The 13,434-nt window shown below is 48.7% G+C and overlaps 1 protein-coding gene across 1 annotated transcript; it reads left to right on the plus strand.

The window, feature by feature from the left end:
• Window positions 1–5,774: 5,774 nt before the first annotated feature.
• On the plus strand, window positions 5,775–6,911 carry LOC113888791 (olfactory receptor 2S2-like). Its single transcript, XM_027535783.1, has one exon. The coding sequence runs from the start codon at window positions 5,922–5,924 to the stop codon at window positions 6,894–6,896; it is 975 nt and encodes a 324-aa protein (XP_027391584.1). The 5' UTR covers window positions 5,775–5,921; the 3' UTR covers window positions 6,897–6,911.
• The last annotated feature ends 6,523 nt before the right edge of the window (window positions 6,912–13,434 follow it).

Below are 13,434 nucleotides of genomic sequence, written 5' to 3' on the forward strand. Positions count from 1 at the left end.
TTCCAAGAGACAAATCATAGTATAACAGGAAAATCTGCAACAGCTGCTGTGTTGTTTAAGGCTATTCTTTAGTCCCTGAGCTGTGTCAAGCTGTCATTGTTTCTTGTGAAGGAAAGAGAATGGCATGGGAAGGGAAACAGAAAAGCGGACCTGCAGAAACTCACACAACCAGCTAAACTCCTGACTCCACATCTGTCACAAGAGTCCAGGCCTCACCCTGTATAACAATTCACTTCCCTTAACCTTCCCTGATGGCTCAGTGGTAAAGAACCCACCTGCCAATAAAGGAGACACAGATTCAATCCCTGGATTGGGAAGATCCCCTGGAGAAGGAAGTGGCAACTCAATCCAGTATTTCTGTGGAGGAAATCCCATGGACAGAGTAGCCTGGTGGGCTATCATTCATGGGTCCCATAAGACTCAGACACAACTTAGCAACTAAACTATAACAAAAACCTTTCATGAGTGCCGGTTCCCACAGCACTCTTGCGAGGACACACTCCATTTCCTGATTCAGGACGCCCACTTGAAGGACAGAGGGTCACAGCCCCTGAGCCTCAGGTCCAAGGAGCAGGGTTGCAGTGAGACCTGGTCTTCAGATTCCTGTCCAGGGTCTCTCCTGTGCCCCCATCACCCAGCCAGGCCCTTCTGGGACACCACAGGAAACCTAGGGTCTCTGAAGTCCCATCATGCCAAGTCAGCAAACCTGTGTCATTGCAGAGTCTGAACTTTAAATTGGGCAGGGACTGCGAGGTCCCTGAGGGCAGGGAGCAGGAGACATGTCTACGTGTCAGGGGACAAGGACCCTGGGCCTCGGGGGCTCGGGGGTCCTATCCTGGCCCAAGCCAGCACAGTGTGTCTGCTGGTAATAAACTCAGCACTCCCTCACTCTGCTCTCCCAAGCCTTGGGTCACCACACCTGTCATCTCCTCAGCCACCTGCTGATACCAAGGTCACTGGGCCAACAGGTAGGAGGCAAGGAGTATCCATCTAACATGTTGACTATTCTCATGAAATCTTTTCTAAAAATACAGAAACCAGAATATCTGCTTGGAGAAGGCAACATAATGATATTCATAATATCGGTTGCCACTTACTGAACACTCACCCTGTGCCAAGCTCTGTGCTAAGACCTTTCACTGGATCCTCACAATCATTCCATAAGAAAATGCTACTCTTATTTCTACAGGTAAGGAGGCTGAGGCTGAGAACGCCGTTAGCAAGTGGCAGATCTCAGACTTGGGCTTGGCAGTCTGACTCCAAAGCCCACACTCACCGGCTCTGCCATCACAGTGAGGAGGAGTGACATAGGAATCCAGATATGGGCACTTCTGGGACATTGTAACAGGAGCTTCTTCTTATTGTGCCCCTCACCTTCCTTTTAAAATCATGTCTGAAGCTTAAAATTAGTATGAAATTGTTCAAACTAGATTTCCCAGCTGGCGAACCTGACATGATATTTACCTGGGTTGGAGGTTCCTAGAAAGATGAGGGAATGTTTTGGAGATGGTACAGAGTACCAGAGATCATATATATTGAATGGCTCCATATCACATAAGGAGAAACTGAACCAAGGTCAAACAGGAAAAAGGGAACAAGGGCAAGAATCAAACCTGGATCCTCACTCCCAGGCCGGGGCTCCTTCCATGGCATATCCTGCCTCTCAGGAGGAGTAAAACTGGGGAGAGAATTAGTGACTCTCAGAGACACTCAATATCCTATCACTCTGTAAACCAGATTATCCAGGAAATGATGGAGTGTAAGACCTGGCAGACAGATGCAAGAGTAGTTTCCTGAGTCTGGTGCAAAACACCATCGTGCCCAAACGCCCTGCAGTGTGTCTGCTCGTCCTCTGGGCGTGCGGTAGGATTACACAGGGCAGTGGGCTGTGGACAGACGGGACGCATCTCGCTTCTGGGTCGGCGCAGTGATCTGCTGGTGTGAGATGTTCTGCTGTGTTCTTCCCCAGCTGTGAGAACTGGTGATGCCCCAGAGGGTGGAGCCAGGGTCTCTGAGGATGACAACCTGGAACAGAGCCCCCTGAAAACCTGCAATGGTACAAAGGCTGAGAACTAAACCTCCGTCCTGGTAAGTCACTAAAATCATGACGTTGTGTGTTACACTAGGAAAACTCTGCTCATCTTTTTTTTCTCCACTGTAAAATCTTATTTTATTTTCAGACCTTAAACTTCTGTATTGTGGTGTAGCCTATAAACAATACTGTGGCAGTTTCAGGTGAACAGGGAAGTGACTCGGCCATACATATACATGTAGCCATTCACCCCCAACCCCTTCCTGTCATCCAGGCTGTCGCATAACATTGAGTAGAGTTCCATGTACTGTGCAATATGTCCTTGTTGGTTATCCGTTTTGAATACAGGCAAAACTCAGTTCATCTCAACTGATGGACTAAATGAACTAGAGCTGCTCTCTGTGGTCCCTGACTGAGCCCATGTTGCCCAAGCTGTCAGTAACCTGGAAGCATGGTATTTCCTAAACAGAGTATCTCATTTCTTTGGGGTCATAAGCCCATTGCCTCATGGGCTGTTCCTAATTTCTGAATGAATGTGTTCTTATAAGACACTTACATTGCAAGGGAACCCACAGCTCTCCTCTTTGAGCTCTTCAGAGAGGTATTCTAGCATGCAGGAGATGGCACCCCCATGGCTGTGACCCTGGGACCTCCACATGGGCATCCTGGGCCGTGAAATGGAGTGTATCCTGGCAATAGTGCTGTGGGAACCTGCACTCATGAAAGGTTGTTGTTTTAGTCCTCCCAGCAATCACATCCTGCGTGTGCATGTGGGGAAAAGGAAAGGAGGGTGATCTGAAGGTAAGAAATCTAGGATCAGGATTTTAGCAGAAGGAAAGCACGGGATCTCAAATGGTGGCTCCTGTGTTGGGCAGTGGATAGGTTGGGGGTAAATAGGACACAGCCCTTTGATTTCCGCCGCTCGCGGTCTGTTGTGTGAGAGGGAACGAGACACACAACAAACCAACTGTGCTAATGCCTGTGTGAGCGTCACGGTGTCAGGATGGCCAGTGCTCTGGAGACCTCTGAGAGGGCAGCGCCAGGAAGGAGGTAGGTGTGAGCTGAGCGGAGGATGAGTATAGAGAGAAAGGTGCTCCAGCTTGAGGAAAGCAGGAGAAAAGGGAGGGGACAAGAGCCTGTGGGGTTTGTTCACCAGCGGGGAGTGGTCTGCTGAGGCTGCAGCAGGCCAGCACAAAGGGATGTGTAGGAGCTGAGGACAAAGCCCTCTGATGACCATGCCATTCCCACCTGGTCTCTCTGATGGAGACAAGGGTGGGGAAGTGAAAAGCAGAGTCAGGTGGTATCCTGCCTTTTATCTGCCTGAAAACTCTCCCCACACCTGTATCCTGGGTCACAATTGGAGGTTGCCAGTTCTTTCTGTAGCAACACACCCAATAAACACCAAGTTCTTATACTGAAATCTTAAATTAAGCTGCAAGCTTAATCCAGCCACATGAAGTCATGACCTAGGAGAGATGCTTCCTTTAACTTCTGTTTCTCTGACCTCAAGTTTTATTTTGTCTTTATATGCCAGATTCAAAGAAAATCTAGATGTTTCTAAAGCCCAGAGAGAGGGATATGACCAAGGTCACCAACAGACAAGGGGATGATTGTAAACACGGAGGACTGTACACTTCCAAGGGTAGAAGGCACATCTGCCTCTTCTGTGTTCCCAGCACCCAGCACATAGTAGGTGCTCAATAATAATTTCCTGAAAGACTGAATGAATAAGCCATCACACTCGGGCAGTTATTTTCCTTTTTGCCAAACTTCAGCAAGAAAATCCCTACCTTAAAATGTTTACACGGATTAGATTTATGGTTAATGCCTGACCCAGGTTAATCAACTACCCTTGTTTCATAAGTGAGTTTCATAAACTCCCTTAACAATGATCTTGACTTAGGTTGGAGAGGAAAAAACAGCACAGGCTCTGGGCAGAAGGGGGTCATGACAGATATCGGAGGTCTTGTCTAGGAGGCAGAGAGACAGATACAGCTTGAGCCCATGGTTGAAGGTGTCGTCTCTGATCTGCAGCATTGCTAGGAGACTCATCAGACCTTTCCTCTGTGAGTCCCATCTGGACTGCACAGAATCCCCATTTTTCAAAAGGAAACTGAGTCTCAAACCCAAGTGACTTGGTCAACATCACACATCTGGTTAGTGCTGATCCTGTTACGCAATGCTGGGTTTTTGAATCATGTGTGGACTACCTGTTGAGGGACTGCCCTTGGCAGCACTCACTGTATGAGATGCTGGAAGGAACGTGACCGAGTCTGCTCTCAAGTGGGGCAGAGGAGACAGGTGTGCAGCACAGGAACAAAGACGATGGCCAAGGGCCGTGGGAGGAAGAAGGGAGAGGTGACTCGGCAGGGCTCAAGATGGAGAGGAGAAGAGATGAACCGTGCTCTGAAGAAGAGAAGCAGCACCTCCACTGGGTAAGAGACCAAGGACCTGCCTACAGAAGGGAACTTCCTGGGCAAAGCTGTAGCTCTGGGAAAAGACATGGTTTATTCAGAAGAGGGAGAGCCCATCAGCCCACACGATGATAGATGCCATTGACCAAGAGGAGAGGAGCTGGAGTAGGAAATGGAAACCTGCTCCAGTATTCTTGCCTGGAAAATCCCATGGACAGAGAGCTTGCTGGGCTACAGTCCACAGGGTCACAAGGAGTCGGACATGACTGAGTGACTGAGCAGGCGCATGACGGGGAAAGATGCAGCACTAGGACGGTAGGACTCTAGTGCTTACAGGAACCTGGCCTCACAGCCAGTGTAGCTCTGAAGGGACTGAGGGACGGGTGATTTGATCTTCTGACAAGTTAAGGTTTCCCATCAGCTCCTATTTGTCCCTCAGACCAGGGATCACAGGGGCCACAAGACAGCTTTCCATCCAGCACTTGACACTTGGCTCCCTCCTGTCACTGGCATTTCCCAAGGGGCTGAGACCAGCTCAGAAGAGACATGGAGGCTCCTGGGCAAAGACTGTGGTCTCTTCCCACCCTCCCTTTATAGACAGGGTCAGTGACTCAGGACACCTCTGCCAGACTAGAACCTGCCCTTCCCTTCTGTGTAATATTATAGTCAATATCATCTATCCTAAAAAGCTATATGGAAGCCAAGAGGAGACTCACTTGACTTTTAGATCCAGGGTTAAATGTTGTGACCTGTGGCTCTATTGGGATATGTATATTCTAGTATATTCTTTTAAGAACCAATGCATGGTGTCTGATCTTACGGACGGATACTAGAATAACACTTGTTCATCCTATGCAGTAGAAATGTTCAACCTTTATGCCCAAAGGAATGAGGTGACCATCACTCATCACCCACCTGCCTTCCCAAGTTCATTCCACTTAATTTGAGAAAGAGGAACAGCACTTGTTACAATTGTGGCATCTTTTTGTCCACGTATTTTACTTACTGCTATAGCCCAACATCTAAACAACACCCAGCACAAGGTAGGCACTCAACAAATCTTCAGTGAGTGAATGAATCTGAAATCCTATGGGCATCATTCAGTCACATGAAGTCATAACCTAGTAAATGTGCTTCCACTTAACAGCCAAGAACACTGTAGATTCAAAAGGAGTATGGGGTAACTTGAATACCAGTCTATTGTCTCCACAGAGCCCTCCTGGGGAAAAGAGAGAAGAGCCTAGATGATTAGAATGGATCGCATCTCCTGTAAGTTACACCAGAACTACAGAACTGAGGGGGCTGGAATGCAGACCTGAAGTCCACTCTCTCATTGTACTGATGGTGAAACTGAGTTCCAGAGGCAGGGCTGACCCGCCCCAGGTCACACATCCACGTTGCTTGGCTCCCAGGCCCACTGGTGCTTAATCCAACACCTTCTTGGTGCAGATGGGAAAAGAGGGAGAACAAGACGGATGGAGAGTGAGACAAATGGGGCAAACCAGACAGTCATGACAGAGTTTGTCCTGCTGGGGCTACACGACCACCACAACCTAGAGATGGTCCTGTTTGTGCTCTGCCTGGGCATCTACTCCGTGAATGTGCTGGGGAACGCCCTCCTCATCGGGCTGAACATGCTGGACCCCCGCCTGCACACCCCCATGTACTTCTTCCTCAGCAACCTCGCCCTCGTGGACATCTCTGGCACATCCTCCTTCGTGCCTCTCATGCTGGTCAACTTCCTGGAAACCCAAAGCACCATCTCCTTCCCTGGCTGTGCCCTGCAGATGTACCTGACCCAGGCACTGGGCTCCACAGAGTGTGTGCTCTTGGCCATGATGGCGTGTGACCGATACGTGGCCATCTGCCAGCCGCTTCGCTACTCAGAGCTCATGAACCCGCAGACGTGCACGTGGATGGTGGCACTGAGCTGGGGGGCAGGCTTGGCCAACTCCCTTCTCAATTCCAAACTCACCTGGAGCCTCCCCTTCTGTGGCCACAATGTCATCAACCACTTCTTCTGTGAGATCTTGGCAGTGCTGAAACTAGCCTGTGGGGACATCTCTCTCAATGCACTGATATTAATGGTGGCTTCAGCTGTGGTGACACTGCCCCCACTGCTGCTCATCTTCCTGTCCTACGTGTTCATCCTCACTGCCATCCTGAGGATGCCCTCTGCTGCCGGCTGGCACAAAGCCTTCTCTACTTGCTCTGCCCACCTCACAGTGGTGGTGATTTTCTATGGGACTATCTTCTTCATGTACTTCAAGCCCAAAGCCAAAGAACCCAACTTGGATAAGTTTATTGCATTGTTCTATGGGGTCATGACCCCCTCACTGAACCCCATCATCTATAGCCTAAGGAACGCAGAAGTGAAAGCTGCCACCATAGCTCTGCTGAGGGGAGATCTCCTCTCCAGGAAAATATCCCGCTTTCCTGTTGTTCTCTAAGTCAATCAGACTGGTGTGTGTGTGCTGACTTGTTTTCAGTTCAGTTCAGTTACTGAGTTGTGTACTACTCTCTGCGACCCAATGAATTGCAGCACGCCAGGCCTCCCTCTCCATCACCAACTCCCGGAGTTCACTCAAACTCACTTCCATCAAGTCAGTGATGCCATCCAGCCATCTGATCCTCTGTTGTCCCCTTCTCCTCCTGCCCCCAATCCCTTTCAGCATTAGAGTCTTTTCCAATGTGTCAACTCTTCCCATGAGGTGGCCAAAGTATTGGAGTTTCAGCTTTAGCATCATTCCTTCCAAAGAACACCCAGGACTGATCTGCTTTAGAATGGACTAGTTGGATCTCCTTGCAGTCCAAGGGACTCTCAAGAGTCTTCTCCAACACCACAGTTCAAAAGCATCAATTCTTCGGCGCTCAGCCTTCTTCACAGTCCAACTCTCACATCCATAAGTGACTACTGGAAAAACCATAGCCTTCACTTGACAGACCTTTTTTGGCAGAGTAATGTCTCTGCTTTTCAATATGCTATCTAGGATGGTCATAACTTTCCTTCCAAGGAATAAGTGTCTTTTAATTTCATGGCTGCAATGACCATCTGCAGTGATTTTCAAGACCCAAAACACAAAGTCTGCCACTGTTTCCATTGTTTCCCCATCTATTTCCCATGAAGTGATGGGACCAGATGCCATGATCTTAGTTTTCAAATGTTGAACTTTAAACCAACTTTTTCACTCTCGTCTTTCATTTTCATCAAGGGGCTTTGTAGTTCCTCTTCACTTTCTGCCATAAGGGTGGTGTCATCTGCATATCTGAGGTTATTGAGATTTCTCCCGGCAATTTTGATTCCAGCTTGTGCTTCCTCCAGCCCAGCGTTTCTCATGACGTACTCTGCATATAAGTCAAAGAAGCAGGGTGACAATATACAGCCTTGACATACTCCTGTTCCTATTTAAAACCAGTCAATTGTTCCCTGTCCATTTCTAACTGTTGCTTCTTGACCTGCATATAGGTTTCTCAAGAGGCAGGTCAAGTGGTCTGGGATTCCCATCTCTTTCAGAATTTTCCACAGTTCATTGTGATTCACACAGTCAAAGGCTTTGGTATAGTCAATAAAGCAGAAATAGATGGTTTTCTGGAATTCACTTGCTTTTACAATGATCCAGCAGATGTTGCTTTAGTCCTGTCCAAATCTTTAGGAATCTATGGACTCTAGTCCGCCAGGCTTCTTTGTCCATGGCATTCTCCAGGCAAGAATACTCCAGAGGATATTCCTGACCCAGGTATCGAACCAGGATCTCTTATGTCTCCTATATTGGCAGGTGGATTCTTTACCACTAGCACCACCTGAGGAACTGGTTATAGTGTGGTGTGACTTCATAACTGCAGAGGCTTAAAAACACAAAGGTTCTTTTTCTTGCTTATGCTGCAGGCCCATCAGAGATTGGATCGGGAATCTAATTCATCTTTTTCATCCTGTGGGCCTCAAGATGACAAAGCATCTGCCATATGGCACATGCTGGTCAAATGGCATAGAAGAAGAGAAGATGACAGAGCCTGTGTGGATTCTTGCAGCTTCCACTCAGAAATGACCTCTTCGTTCCACTTCCACTTCATTGCCCAATGTGAGGTACAGGCCAGCGCTAACACCAAGGGTTGGGGATGCCCACCTACCCCACATCTGGAAGGAGGGGGAGGACTGAGGAATTCCTGAAGACCCTGGTGACAATGTCACCACCCTACAGTCAACCCAGGAGCTACAAGAGATTTCTAGAGCTCCCATTCTCTGGCCAGCTGTGCCTCACTGGCTGCTTCCAGGTTAATCAACCCAGGAGGCACTGGTTAGCTGGCCTGTGTGACTCTGGACTGGAGTATCCAGCTAGGTTTCCACTGGCCCTCCAAGAGCTTCCTTTGCTCTCAGATTCTGGATTCAGGTTGAGCAGGAGAGATCTGGAAGAGATGGAAAGGCAGAGGCAAGGCCGCACTGAGGTGCACTTGCTGTCAGTGCAGCCCCTCGGGCTCCTGCCAGGCCACCTGCACCCGCTCTGAGGCCCGAGCAAAGGGGGCTCCAATGCAGAGAGTGCCAGCTCCTCCTGGGGTCACGATGTCACTGAGTCCGAGGCAGTGAGGGCCAGACACGGGTTCCAGCGTGTCCTCCTGGGTGCTGGTCTGTCCCCACCTGCCCCTTCATGCCACCCGAGAGCAGCTTCAGACGCGACACCAAGTGCAGAGGCCGAGCGTGGCACAGGCTTCTCCTGCAGCTCCCACAAATGACAGCGCTGTTCTCCACAACAAAGCCTTAATCACTCACACTGGTCCTGACACTTTGTCCAGATCCTGGCTCATTCGCCACCAAAGAAACTATGTTTGCTCCCCATCATCAGAGCAGGAAGACCACATTCTTCAGCTGATTCTTCAAAACTCAAAAATCAGGCTCTCCACACTGTCAGCCCGATATTCCATTCACCTCTCACACAGTCGACCCATCGCTAGTGTCTATAAGGTGTCATATCTTGGTTTGTTGCTCATGCTGTTCTCTGGGGAGACCTGGGACTTTCTTTCAAGGCACCTTCGACACCATCTCTCTGATACAGCCTTTCCTGGCCCTTTATAGGGGTTCTCTCCTTTGCGTCCCACAGCACTTTGTTGGAACCTTTCCCTTGGTATCTATCCCTGTCTCCTTTGCATCCATGATATTTCACAACATGTGGGAACTACGAGGGCAGGACTCTGTGGGGTCCTGTCTCCTCAGTTCACACAGAGCTTTCCCGATAGAGGGTTACTGAACTGAACTGTCACTCAGAAGCCGTCACTTGTCACACCTGGGGACTGGATCCTGTGCTGCTCCAGACAGTCAGGCTCTTAGTCTGAACATGTGGATGGACACGAGTGGGGAGCAGCAGTATCTCCTGGCCACGCCCTGCCTTCCAGGAAGTCACCGAGACAAGTCAGGAGACAGCAAGGAACCACCATTTGTGGAGCCAGGAGACCAGGGTTCCAGACCTGGTCCAGCTGCTCTCCCTGCAAGGTTTTCCTGCTGGCCCTTCCCCTCCAGGAACCCCAAAGGCACCTCACACTTAAACTACCCACAGCTGAACTCATCCCTCTGCCCCCAAAGGTCTGTCACCCTCTCAGGGAACAGCACCAGCACTCCCTAAGTCATCAAGCCAGACACCGGGCAGTCATCAGAGAGGTATATATCTGACACTCACCACCCCACACATCCAATCCATCACCACGGCCCAGAGCGTCCATCTCACAGCAGCTCCTGGTCAGTCCTCTCCTTCCTCTGATGCCACTATCACCTCTCTCTCTCAGATAGTGCAACAGCTGTGCCAGACTCTAACATCCACCCTCTGCACTAACTAAAAAAAAAAAAAGAAAAAACCTGTCTTAGAAAAGAAGACAAAAACCACACCAATCCAATATTACTACTCATCTGCTTAAATCCCTCAAATGTCACCATTGATCATCTCTCCTAGGATAAAAGCCAGATCCCATCTACCTGCCCAACCTCATCACTGGCTGCTTATCTCCACCCCACTCCACCCACACACACATTCCAGACACAGTTCCCTCATGAATATCAGTCTTTCCTATGCTTCTGTCACCCCCTTGCTGTTGCCTCTCATGTCCAAACACCTCTGGACCTTTAGGTAACATATACTGGACACTTATCACACACCAGGCTAGGCACTATGCCAGAGTTCTGAGAGCTTTCCCGGCTGGGGATCAGATGGGGTGATGGAAATCACAGGTGAGGAATGCAATATGGACACTGGGGACCACAGAGACCAGTCCCCCAGCATCGTAGCATTATGACCACACATTCAATCCTCACTCAATGCCTCCACCCCAACCCCCTTCCAGAAAGCCCCTTCTGATCCCTCCCTCCTGGGCGGGGTCTTTCTCAGCTCTGTCTCCCTCTTCAGGGCCTTCTGTGCTCTGCTGACTGTGTCCTGAATCCCAGCTATTTAAATTATGGGTATGAATCAATAGATTTTAAATTTCATACCTTTTGACCTGACACTTTTACTTCTAGGAGTTCTTTGAGAAAATTACTAGAGGTGCAAATTATGTAAAGCATATATATGGATGTTAATCACAGAGTTATTTGTGGTAACAAAAATTGGTAACTCTTAAAGGGCAACCATAGCGGAATGTTGAAATAAATCCTGATGGAGCCCAATGATAGACTGTGACACAGCTATTAGAAATCTTACTTTTTGAGGAATATTTGATAATTTGAAATGCTTACACTGTAATTAGTAGAAAAAAGTAGTACATGTAACTTTGTACTCAGTATAATCCTAATTTTAAAGGTATTTTTCTTAGGATATATGAATAAGTATGTATCTAGAAAACTAGGACAAAATATTAGCTGACAATTATTTCCTCTAGGAGATGGGATTACAGATAAATACTGTTTTCTTAATTATTCTTTCCAACATTGTTCAATAGTTCTAAAATGAACATGACTTTGAACTTAAAAGATAGTATTATTTTTAAGAAATGGAAGAACACATGGCTCCACATGGAGCACAGAGGAGAAGAGCCCATGCCCAAGGGCAGGAAGTGAGGAAGCACCCATGGAGCCTGACCCAGCTGTGCGGTCAGGCAGAGAGGTTGGAGCTGAGACCTCTTGGGGACATTGGGCTAATGGCAGAGATGGCTGAGGAAGGAGGAGACTGTGGTTTGGTGCTTGAGCTTCTGGGTTGTTTGGGTGGATATCACACCACCGTGAGAGACAGTCTGAGAGATGGGCAAGATGAGACAAGCAGGTTGGAGGAGGTGGGAGGACTGGAGAGAGCATGTTTGGGGCATCCACAGGGTGGCAAGACGGCCCCAGTCCTGAGCACCTGGAGAATAAGTGGTGACAATCTTCCAATATTTTATTTTGACCTGTGCTCTTGAAAAATATTCCAAGAGACAAATCATAGTATAACAGGAAAATCTGCAACAGCTGCTGTGTTGTTTAAGGCTATTCTTTAGTCCCTGAGCTGTGTCAAGCTGTCATTGTTTCTTGTGAAGGAAAGAGAATGGCATGGGAAGGGAAACAGAAAAGTGGACCTGCAAAAACTCACACAACCAGCTAAAACCCTGACTCCATGTCTGTTGCAAGTGTCCAGGCCTCACCCTGTACAGCAATTCACTTTCCTTAACCTTCCCTGGTGGCTCAGTGGTAAAGAACCCGCCTGCCAATGCAGAAGACACAGATTCCATCCCTGGATAGGAATATCCCCTGGAGAAGGAAGTGGCAACTCAATCCAGTATTTCTGTGGAGGAAATCCCATGGACAGATAGCCTGGTGGGCTACTGTCCATGGGTCCCATAAGAGTCAGACACAACTTAGCAACTAAACTATAACAACAACCTTTCATGAGTGCAGGTTCCCACAGTACTCTTTCGAGGACACACTCCATTTCAAAGTCCAGGACGCCCATCTGAAGGACACAGGGTCACAGCCCCTGAGCCTCAGGTCCAAGGAGCAGGGCTGCAGTGAGACCTGGTCTTCAGATTCCTGTCCAGGGTCTCTCCTGTGCCCACCTCACCCAGCCAGGCCCTTCTGGGGCACCACAAGTAACCTAGGGTCTCTGAAGCCCCATCATGCCAAGTCTGCAAACCTGTGTCATTGCAGAGTCTGAACTTTAAATTGGGCAGGGACTGCGAGGTCCCTGACGGCAGGGAGCAGGAGAGATGTCTATGTGGCAGGGGACCAGGAGACTGGGCCTTGGGGGTTCGGGGCCACTATCCTGGCCCACCCCAGCACAGTGTGTCTGCTGGTAATGAACTCAGCACTCCCTCACTCTGCTCTCCCAAGCCTTGGGTCACCACACCTGTCATCTGCTCAGCCACCTGCTGATACCAAGGTCACTGGGCCAACAGGTAGGAGGCAAGGAGAATCCATCTAGCATGTTGACTATTCTCATAAAATCTTTTCTAAACATAGAGAAACCAGAATATCTGCTTGGAGAAGGCAACATAATGATACTATAATATCGACTGCTGCTGCTGCTGCTAAGTCTCTTCAGTTGTGTCTGATTCTGTGCGACCCCAGAGACGGCAGCCCAACAGGCTCCCCCATCCCTGGGATTACTGAACACTCACCCTGTGCTAAGCTCTGTGCTAAGACCTTTCACTGGATCCTCAAAATCATCCCATGAGAAAATGCTACTCTTATTTCTACAGGTAAGGAGGCTGAGGCTGTGAACGCCATTAGCACATGGCAGAACTCAGACTTGGGCTTGGCAGTCTGACTCCAAAGCCCACACTCACCAGCTCTGCCATCACAGTGAGGAGGAGTGAGGTAGGAATCACATATGGGCACTTCTGGGACATTGTAACAGGAGCTTCTTCTTATTGTGCCCCTCACCTTCCTTTTAAAATCATGTCTGAAGCTTAAAATTAGTATGAAATTGTTCAAACTAGATTTCCCAGCCAACAAACCTGACATGATATTTACCTGGGTTGGAAGTTCCTAGAAAGATGAGGGAATGTTTTGGAGATGGTTCAGAGTACCAGAGATCATATATA

This window comes from Bos indicus x Bos taurus, unplaced genomic scaffold, assembly GCF_003369695.1.
Source record: "Bos indicus x Bos taurus breed Angus x Brahman F1 hybrid unplaced genomic scaffold, Bos_hybrid_MaternalHap_v2.0 tig00001978_arrow_arrow_obj, whole genome shotgun sequence".
Classification (NCBI taxonomy): domain Eukaryota; kingdom Metazoa; phylum Chordata; class Mammalia; order Artiodactyla; family Bovidae; genus Bos; species Bos indicus x Bos taurus.

Excerpts from the sequence above, each read along its gene's own strand:
- LOC113888791 (XM_027535783.1), top strand. The coding sequence starts at position 5,922 with ATGGAGAGTGAGACAAATGGGGCAAACCAGACAGTCATGACAGAGTTT.